Below are 11144 nucleotides of genomic sequence, written 5' to 3' on the forward strand. Positions count from 1 at the left end.
TGCTCACGTGTGGAGTGCTTTGCTGAAGCAGAGCCTAACCTCTCTAAATAAATAGTAGTATTTTAAAGCTTCTGTGGAAATCTATGGCTAGCCTGATATTTTTGGTATAATAAAAATGGGAAGGGCATTGAAGATGGAAGTGGATTCAGTGTTCCTACGGCATTATAGCTGTGAAATAAAGCCCACTTTTACATTTAGATAATGATTTACATAAACATATGCACTTACAGAGAATGAAGTGTATTCAGGGTCTCTGGAATGGTGTGTCCAAAAATGGATTCTTTGGGCTCATAATACTTCTGCACTTTCACCCTTGCTGCAGAAATTGGCTCTGAAGTGCTGTAGAATTTTCAGGACTCTGGATATATCTCATGAGCCCCAAACAAGTGAAAATTACTTGTGTATCTCATTCAAGGGATGACACACGATCTTCTGTTTATGTCACATCCTGGCGTTTCCCTTATGTTCTGTTTTAAAGTGATGTCGACATCTAGAGATTCTAATCAGAGTCCCAGGGATTAAAAATAAATAAAATAAATATTTCATTTTACACTTTTATTTCCATCCAAATGAACCAGAATTTAAGTCATCTTTGTCTTGTAATATTTAAGCAACTATAAATGTTTGAAATGATTTGCACAAATATTTCATATTTGAAATGAGAGCGTGCCCTGCCATTTGCACTGTATTTCAGATTTGTATGGCTGAGATGGCTAGGAAATAGCTGCAGAGAAAGATAGTGCAGCATGGTTGCTTATAATATTGGTATTGCATATATATGTGGACCGTAGGTCCTGTAGTTCTTACTCAGGCAAAACTCCTGTTGAACTAAATGGAAACTTAGCCTGAATAGAGACAGCAGGAGTGAGACCACAGATTGTGCCATGATACAGCTCCTCACCACACCATACAAAGAGGCAGTGTGGACTAGGACTCAGGAAACCTGGTTTCTATTTTCAGCTCTCCTACGGGCTGTCTTGGAAAAGTCCACTCCACTTTTCTGTGCCTCAGTTTCTTCTCCCACTCCTTGTCCATCTTGTCTGTTTAGATGGTAAGTTGTTTAAGGAAGGGTCTGTCTCTTACTATGGGTACACTCAGGGCCTAGCACAATGGGGGTCTTTTTGGTTGGGGCTTCTAGGCATTACTACAATACAGAATAATAATAATTAATTCAGAATGAACAAAAAAAACAAATATTTCAAGAATTTCTCTTCAGAAAAGGATTGGCTCCTAACTACTTGGGGCCTAATCCTGTTAGATGCTGACCTTAATAAGAGTGGAGAATGCTTAGCAATTCACAGGATTGGACCTAGGGTGACCAGATGAGAGATCTGAAATTTTGGGATGCGGGGGGTGCCGGCAGAGAAAAAAAAAAAAAAACTCAAAAGCCGGCGGCGGAGGGGGAAAAAAGAAAAGAAAGAAAAGACGGAGCATAGGAAAAATTGGTGGGGGCTGAGCACCCACTGGCAGCTCCACGCCCCCACACCAGCTCACCTCCGCTCCGCCTCCACCTCCCCTGAGTTGGCTGCCGCATCCTGCTTCTCCCTCCTCCTCAAGCACTTGCGCTGCCATACAGCTGATTAGCGCAAGCCTGGGTGGGAGGGGTGAGGAGGAGGAATGCGGCGTGCTTGGGGAAGAGGCGGGGCCAGGGTGGGAATTTGGGGAGGGATCCAATGGGGGAGGAAGGGGGCGGAGATGGGGCGGGGGGGTGCGAGCCCCCTCTGCCTGTGCGCCGGAGCGCAAAGTATCGGGACAATTCATGTCCCGACCGAACATCGGTCAGGACGCGGGACAAACAAGTAAATATCGGGACAGTCCCGATAAAATCGGGACGTCTGGTCACCCTAATTGGACCCGTAAAGTCTGAGCCAAAGCCCGCTGAAATCAACTTCAGCAGGTATTGGATCAGCTGCTAATGGATAAAGGTTATATTCACACCCTGTTTTCTCAAGTAATGTTGCTATCTCATTTTCATTATCATTTAAGTTGATTTTCTTTAATTTTATTTATCATTTACATGTGTATTTCGTTCACAGATTGTATTCGGATTATCTGTACTTTGCAAGTGCGAATAAATCCGCCGAAGACTTTCATGAAAAAGTGGCAGAATCCCTGCAGCTGTTTGAAAATTGCATGCTGGATTACTCACTGAGAGCCTGTGTCTACAACAACACCCTTAACAATGCCATGCCTGTATGTATTTCCAATAACATTTGATTCCTTGCTTAAAAAACAGACTATTTTGTCTGGATTATTAAAATACCAGGCTCCTTAGCAAACTATTAATAATAATTATAATCAAGACATGGTTTAGTTTGTGACTCCCAATAAGCTTTCTTCCTTTTTTTTTTTAAGTTGGTGATATAAAAATATATTCATGCATGTAAAAACTGATGTGCTGGCTCAGCTGTCTCTTCAGTCTGTTCCCTGATGAATGCCAACAGTAATAATACATTCTTTCTAGTGTTCAGGAGCATGAAGAGCACATTTAGCAAAGATTACAGTTTAATCTTTACTTGCAAACCTATCCAAAAAATAGCTCTGGCAAAGATAAGGCAATTTCCGAACTGCACGTAAGAATACATCATTTATGCTGGGTTTTTTCCCCCCAAGAAAAGGCTATTGATAGGTAGATTAAATGCTCTCACACTTTTTTAAGCCGTACACAGCAGAAAAGGGAGAATTCTATTACATAAGATATTGGGCAAAGAACACAGAGCTAAATCTCAGTGTGATTGTTCCAAAATTCACATTTTTAGTGCTGATTTGTTTTTATATTTTGTTTGAGGGTGATAAAAGGGTTTTTGAAATTATTATATGTTCAGGAGATATGTAGCAGTATCTAATGTTTACTGTTGGTTGCACTTGTAAAGTACCAGGTCTCTGTGATCTAGCCCTTTACCTCCCATTTTCTTGATTTGGGTGGAAGGACACTTTCCTCCTCCTCTCTCTCCAGATTGAAGTAAATTTCATCTCATCATAATTTCCTCCAGTTACTAAAGTAATCTCAGAGGAAATCATGCATCATAGGCCCAAGTCAAAGCCATTTGAAGTCAGTGGGAGTCTTTCCCGTACTGGGAATGGGATTCAAGCCCCGTGTTCCTGAGCGTTGCTATACTGATCATCCAGAAATGGAAGTTGAAAAAGAGACAGTGTCTCCTTTTATTTGATTTAAAATGAATTTTGTAATGTGGTATTATGCCAGCAGGGGTTCGGCTCTAGTGGCGACAGTTTCAAGCTCAACAGAGTGAAAGTCACCTCTGCTACTTGTTTCAGATTTAGAGTCTCTAGGACCACAAAGACCAAGGATCTGGACCACTCCCACATTTACAAGTACAAGGTCTAGTCTGTTTTACAAGTTTTCTTAAGCCTATGGCCTAGTATGGCTAAAATGACATCTTACAGGTCTCAGCCTGTAGGCCTTGTGTTTCAGCCCTACTTACTTAGATACCTAATACATAATTATCACTTCTAACTACTGATCCATCTTATACTTCTATAATCCTACAACTTAACTCTGTTTAGCATACAATGATTATATATGACCTAACATATTAATCATAACATCACACAATAAATGAACAAAAAACTAAAATCATTGGCTACAACAGTCTCCTCCCTCCTCAGAGACCCGACTATCATGCTCTGAGCATCTCCAGTCATGCCCACTCTGGGAATTGCACACTGTAATGCAGTGCTTGCCAACTGTCTCCCTTGCACAAACGCAGTTGCATTATGGCATGAATACACTTGCTCAGACCCTTGTATTCCCCCAGGTTCCTAGACTGTCGTCATTTGTCCCACAGTTTATTCCTCTTCTTAGACAGCATCTTGAAGAAGGTACTTCTGAAAATTAACTCATTGTTCTTTCTTTTGAGATCACTTATATTTCCAGAAAGCTACCAATGGGTATCCTTAATAAAGCATGGAGCTCTAGCCAGGCTCCTGAATGGACTTTTCAGCTTCCTCTCAAGCATAGCTGACAAAGTCTATATATGTGTAATTTGTTATATATTGAAAGAGTAGATTTTTTCTGTGACCTTGGACGTTAGGTTAGTGTGACTACAGCAGAAAAAAGTACTCCTAAGAGACAAGAAAAACAAATAGCATAGAGATTGCCACTGCTGATAGGTAACCCTCTGTACAGAGAAGGGGCGTTCATCCATTTATCTTCCCTTTCTTTGGTTAATACACTTTCTATTGATGGTAAGTGAAGGAGAGCCAGGGGTGTCAAACTAACATTGGAGAGACTGCAGTCAAGGAGGATTCTTTGGGAAATGCTCAGTTGCATTGCATACTTTATAGGGGGGAAGCAAATGACTTTCCTGAAAAGGGGATTTTGTTTTGAAACAACAGTGGCAAAACACAGGCCTGTATATCGTGCCATTTTTCAGACGTCCCAAGAGAAGTGAAGGTGACTATCCTGGGCAGCAAAGGGTTTTTACATTTGAAGTTCTTGCTGGATGAAGTGAGTGTTGATTCTATCCCAGAATTCTCTGTTTGGGTAGAAGCTCACTAATGCTATAAAATACTGTATCCCAACCTACATTATACAACTGATACTGGTTTCTTACTTGCCCCAGTACCATCCTGGTGGGAGAAAGAGGAATAAAGATGAGGAATAGATGATTTGCTGTAAGATTGTACAGTGCATGGCATAATGTGGCTCTGATCCTGTAATACCAGGGCTGCCCAGAGGCGGGGGCAAGTGGGGCAATTTGCCCCGGGCCCCTCAGTGGCCCCCACAAGAATATAGTATTCTATAGTATCGCAACTTTTTTTTATGGAAGGGGCCCCCGAAATTGCTTTGCCCCAAGTCCCCTGAATCCTCTGGGTGGCCCTGTGTAATACTATCATATGTGAGGGTAATAATTAAAAGAAAGTATTTAGAGCTTATAGCCTTATATTCAATATGTACATAAGGAATTTTGCTACATAGGTTACCCTGTAACTGACAAGCAGCCCAAGACCAATGTCAGGTCACAGTTTCTAAGATAACCATAATTTGATTGTAAGATTTTTGGGAAAGGAACTGTCTTTTATTGTATGTTTGTTCAGTACCTGGCATAATGGGTCATAATGATCATGATTGTGCCTCTGGGCTCTACTATGGTACAAAGAAATAATAATAATAATACAAGGAGTTAATAAAACTGTGGGAACTGTTTACTCAGAAAGGAAATATTCCACGTAACATCTGAGCCAAGAGTAAGGACTGAATTTGTTGAGAGAACTTTTGAATCACGGTTTTTAAATCTGTGCGCCCAAAAGTTGTTTGGCATGCAAAAACTCAGGCATTAAAACTTAAGTGCCCAAAAATTTAGATGTGCACTTTTGAAAGTGCATATGCAGAGGTTGCTTTGGAAAATTGGCTCTTTAAGTTTGAATAGATTTTGAGTCAGATTGCATAGATTAGTTTCTCTACTTGTCATCTCATAAAAGTAGAAACCAAAATATTCCATTTGTGTTCTTGATTTGGAATTTTAATTTAATAACAATGATCTGACAATAGTTGGAGGATAGGATTAATGTTCTGTGCTTTACTGGCAATTCAGAAAGCAGAGTGTTTCTTTTCAAATGACTTCATGTTGTTTATTGATGTGAAGATTGTTTTATAGTTTATTAAAATTAATCTGTCCATTGCTGTAGTAATGATTCAAAACATGACTTCTTTCAGAAGTATTTAGGCCATTACTGCAATTACTCAAGTCAACTAAAAGAGCACAAGACATCGTTGTCTGCTTTTATCAATTCTATACTGAATGTGACTCCAAGATGTACCAAGCTTCTCTTATCAAAGGCAGTCTTCCTTTCTGTTTCTATTTCTGAATGGTTAAAAAAGAAACAAACACAGGCACAAACAGGAACTTGGAGTTTTAAGAAGCCTAAACTGCACCCTTAAATGTTTGTTGCCTGTTGTTGTGCAAAATTGAGCAAAAATGGAGACCAGGTTAACGCCAGACTGAAAATTTGTCCCTTCACATAAAAGAGAACGATCATATTTTCCTCTACGGTATACTACAGTGTAAGTCTTCTGTTGAACAGTTAGACGGTGTACTCCTAAATCTGTCTAGGTATTTATGCCATGCTCCTAACTTTAGCATCTGAGCATCTGTTTGGTTCTCTAGGAATTACTAATATTGACTAACAGGAGTATAGTTTAATAGTACACAAGTCCTCCACCATCTTCATTTTAAGATAACGTTGGTGTCCTTTTCCTTCTGGACATTTGTGAAGTTGAATCTGCCTGGCCGAACTATCCAATGATCATTCTTCATAAAGCAAAAGCTAACAGATTATCTCCTCACATTCTAATTGGCTTGAAAAAATGAGCTGTGTGCCATAGCAGTTCATGCCATTCTACGCAATAGTCCAACAGCTGAAGGATGGTGCCGATATTTTGTTTATAAGAGGTTTTATTGAAGTATTTTCTCTTTGGTAATGCTGTGAGTATGGAGTGTCCTTACAGAATGCATGTTTGATAAGATAGAGGAATAAATTCTAACCCCAATACATCATAAGGTTTGTAAGACATTTCTGAAAGGTGCTGAGTGCCTTCAGCAACCATTGTGCTCAGCCTTGTGCCTTTTGGCCCTGATGAAGGTGAATGTACTTACACATATGTTTAGCTTTAAATATCTCCGTGAATATCTATTCAGTTCAATGGTTGAGGGTCAGAGTGCTCAGCACTTAGCAGGACAGGGCCCTAAGCACATGGGCTCAGGCCCTTACTAAATTGAGACGTAATTTACAAATATAGGGGTCCAACGCTGAAGGATTTAACTATGTAAGTAGCCCCACTGAAGTCAATAGCGCTACTCCATGCATAAGAGCTACATGATCAAGGTTTAAACTTTTTCTAGGCATCATATTTTAAAAACCTTATTCTAGATCAAATCCAAAATAGATTTTCCTTCCCATGGAGGACAGTGGGATGAATATTCATTATTTTTGATACAAGATAGAATAAATGAATTAACTCCACTTTTTTGTTTGTTTTTTGTAGGTGAGGCTACAGGTTGGCCTTTATGTTGTGTATCTCTTGGACTGGCTGACTGTTTTCGACAAGAGTCAGTTACTAGTTCTCCGCTTAGAGGATCATGCATCCAATGTTAAATACACCATGCATATGGTGTTCCAGTTTCTGGATTTAGGTAGGCATCATCTAGCTGGTTTGAGTGAAGTGCAAAAGTCATGCTTACATTCTGGATTATTAATACTTATGGAGAGACAACATCTAAGATGTGAATCTGTGTTGATAGAGGGGCAAATTGTGCTGGCCTAACTCAAACAAAATTACCATTGGCTCCAAAGCTCCCATTGTTTTCAATGGGAGTTTTGTCTGAGTAAGGACAGTGCAAGAGAGTGAACAAAGAATTAATAACTATGTTATAAAATCAGAAACATGGCACTTCATGCACATGTTTGAGCATGTAAGGCCTGATCCTACTTCTGTTGATGTCAGTGGGAGTTTGTGTGATGGACTGCAGCAGGAGCAAGAGCTGGCCCACGCGCTCTAAACAGCCAGGTGAAATACTTCAATGGTATGATGTGTTTCATTGCCAAATCGGCAAATCCAGAATCTGAGTATTATAAAAGGCAGCATTTCTAGTGTCTTGGGGAATATGTTTTGACTGTCATTGACTGAGACATCTGTTGCTAATCGTCAGAACAACATTGACAGACAGAACAATGCCTGATATTGGTTAGACAGGAGGAGGAGGAGGATGGAGATGTGGCTGCACATTAACCTGGTTGAATCCAAACATTGGCCTAGGTAATTAGATTTAGCAGATTGAACAGATAAGGAGCCTGGCCCCTGCTCCTCCCGTCTAAGTTGCACTGAAAGAGGTCAGTGCACAAGTACAATTCAGGAGGGGTAAAGTTTGCTCCTATACTGAGAGTCATCGTAACACTACTTATATCCCACTGAAGTCCTTAAAGAGGATTGAAGTCAGATATAAGTGCTGCACTGTTTGACTGGGTGAACTTCACCCTAACAGGTATCAGGTGGCTCCTTCATAACAACAAAAATTAGGAAATAAAATGAAATAATTGTTACCGAAGAATGCACATTAATGGTTATTTTTACTGTCATATTTGTTTTCTGAAAACATGTATCTACCTCTAGAAATGATTTATGTTGCTTATTGCACAGATGATTAATTGATATGAAAGGAAAACTAAGTATTTCCATGTAGTCTAACTGAAATTTATTTTTACTAAACTAAACCCGTAACCAATATTCTGGAACATAACCACTGCTAGCAAAATTCCATTAATCTTTTCTTGACAAACCTATTTACTTGGCCATTTACATTCTTTAACATTAACATTTTGGGAAGGAATACATTAAAACAATTTTCTTTGACTGCAGGGCCTATAAGTGAGAAACAAGAAGCTCTAATTACAAAGAGTCCTGCATCAAACACTAGACGTCCTGAAGACCGAAATCTGGGACCCATGTTACCAACGACAAAGGCAATTCTAAGAGACTTCTATAGGCCTTTTAATACAAAACTGGCGCAAGTTCTTTTTGATGATGCTTTTTTATGGAAAAAGACATAATATGTAAATTCACTTCCACAAATACACTGCTTTAAGGAGTTTTTATTTTTTAAAGTCTATTTTTGCGTGCACACATTTACATTTTATCCATTCCAAGGAGAAGCAAATCTAATGAGATGAGAGTTCTCTTCCCTTAGCATACGATATTTCACTGAAGCTAGCTCACATTTTCCTTGTCAGAATGTAAAACATCCTGCTTATCAATCTCTTGCCATTTCTTTCCTCCCCCAGCAACAGAGCAGTACGGAAATAGCATTGGAATGAAGGAGTTCTTTTACACTGTCTGGCTGTGGTTTTGAAGTTTAATCTTCTCTAAAACAGTACAATACATAATTAGCATTGATCTCTTAAAACCACACTTATGTCACCACTTTCAAGGTATGTTCTCCCCTCATTCATTCCAAAGTAATAAAAAAATATCCATTAGCCATTAAAATCTTTATTTGAATTTAATCCAAAATTCTTTTTTTATTACTACAGCGCATCAACACATAGTGCAGAATCTGTTCACCCAGATTAATGCTATTACTTTAGTTAATTAACTAATCTGATATATAAAAACATAACCAAGTGACTTTTCAATGTATTACTGCATTTAAGTAATTCCCAAACCTAATTAACTCCTCCAAATATGCTACAGTTTGTAGTAAAAGAAGAATTGCATATTCAGTGCAAGAATGAGTAATTTGAAAGTATTAAGTTAAAGAAAAAGCTATACATTTTGGGGCATAATATAGAATAACAGAAATACACAAGTTTCTATTTGATTTTTTTTTAATTTTACTTATTTAAATGCACATATGTAGAGTCCACTCATCTATATATTTTCCCAAGAAACCAATAATGGGTCTGACGTTAAGTCCAGTGATATCAGTGGAAGTCTTTTATTTCAGTGGGATTTGGATCAGGCCCTACATTAATTATTGTGTCATTTTCCATTATAAAGAAACATGTTGAATTTCTGAAACCATTTAAAACCTAATCACTACATTCATATACTAGTACCATACAGTATCATGCATGACAGTATAATTCCTTACATTCTAGTAGGATCGGTACAGATAAACTGATGAAGTTGCACACATTCTTTGTTTCCCTGTTTGGACAATTTGTATGCCTCTAGTCCAAAGTAAGTTCAGCTGTACAATATTTCATGCTTTTTATTTACAATACAGCAAGCTACATTCACCTTTCAGTTACACCCACACAACCTCATGGAAGGCAGAATTTGGCCCAGTATGTTCTAACTGTAAAGTTGACTTATTTTTTAAATTAGAGTGGATTATAGCCAAATAAAGACACTTATTTCAGTATAGTTTCTTCTCAAGGGCTAGGTGATACCTTCACTGAAATGCATCCAAACTGGATCAACTACAGCTGATGCACCAACGTCCAAAGAACCAGTTCTAACTAGTATATTGTGCTCTTAGTTTTGGATACTATCATTTTGCTCTTGTGCCTGTGTCCATAGTAGAGCTGGCTGAATAATAATAATAATAAACAGATGCGCAAACATATTTGCAAATAATCGTACTGACTTCACTGCGTTGCTGTCTGTGGGGTCATATTATTTATTATTTACCAGTATTCCCTTGACTGACATATAGTGTGGAAATTGTTCACAAATTCTGAACATTTCACAAATAATTATTCATGTGAAAATTCATGTGAGAAGTTCATCATTGGGTATTCACTATTTGCAAATCTCCTGTTTAAAAAGATTCAGTCATCCAATCTGGGAGCAGAAACAATACCACGGGATTCAGGTGACCCATTCTCACACCGCAAATGTTAATAGTTTACAGAGACAAGTTGGGAGAGGTAATATCTTCTATTGGACCAACTTCTATTGGTGAAAGAGACAAGTTTACACAGAGCTCCTCTTTAGGTCAGGGAAAAATAGTTTCCAAACATATATTCAAAATTGTTCATGAGAACTATTCAGTGAATACTTATGAATATTTGACATATTTGCTGAAATCAGAATTGATTCGAACACTCTGTGAACAGAAATAAGGTCTAAATTTTCAACAAATATTATTTACACTGTGGTCAGCCCTATTGTATACCAGAATTAGTAGTCAGGAAAGGTGGATGAAAACTACCAAAAGCGCTAGCTCCCATGACTAGTCTCATTGAATTCAGTGGTTGCAAAGGGGATTGTGGGTGGGAGGCAGTTAGGGCCCCAGGTGGCTGTTACACCCAATGTTTCATCTCTGGTGACAACCTCGCCTAGTGGTGCAGTCCACAAACAGCAGCTTTGCCTAATGGATACAGTTGTTGGTGGCAACTCTACCTAGTGGGTTCAGTTTCCAGGCAGCAGCTCCACCGAATGGATACAGTTCTTGGTGAGGGAAGAGGAACCCGGGCCCTCCCGCTCCACCGGGTTCCACCTTCACTCACCCTGCGGTATCTTGTGTCAGCCTCAAGTCAGCTTCCCTGGGTCACTTCCTACCTCCTTCTGTATTCCAGCTGGCCGTCGTCCGTCCTTGGGGAATGCTGCGTTCCAGGCTTAGTCCCAATCTGTGGGGCATAGCCCAAATCACAGAGTAACCTTTAGTGATCAAAACCTTTGT

At 39.1% G+C, this 11144-nt stretch overlaps 1 protein-coding gene across 9 annotated transcripts in view; it reads left to right on the top strand.

Moving 5' to 3' along the window:
- The window catches only part of CHST15 (carbohydrate sulfotransferase 15), an 87190-nt gene extending 78582 nt beyond the window's left edge, over positions 1-8608 (top strand). For all 9 annotated transcript variants that reach the window (XM_005305877.5, XM_008166290.4, XM_005305875.4 and 6 more), the window contains exons 6-8: positions 2037-2193; positions 7007-7154; positions 8378-8608. In XM_005305877.5, the coding sequence (XP_005305934.2) occupies positions 2037-2193; positions 7007-7154; positions 8378-8568 (496 nt within the window). In that variant the 3' untranslated portion in view covers positions 8569-8608. The remainder of the gene's footprint in view (positions 1-2036; positions 2194-7006; positions 7155-8377) is intronic.
- Positions 8609-11144: the final 2536 nt, after the last annotated feature.

The sequence above is a fragment of the Chrysemys picta genome, chromosome 7 (genome assembly GCF_011386835.1).
Source record: "Chrysemys picta bellii isolate R12L10 chromosome 7, ASM1138683v2, whole genome shotgun sequence".
NCBI classification, from domain to species: domain Eukaryota; kingdom Metazoa; phylum Chordata; order Testudines; family Emydidae; genus Chrysemys; species Chrysemys picta.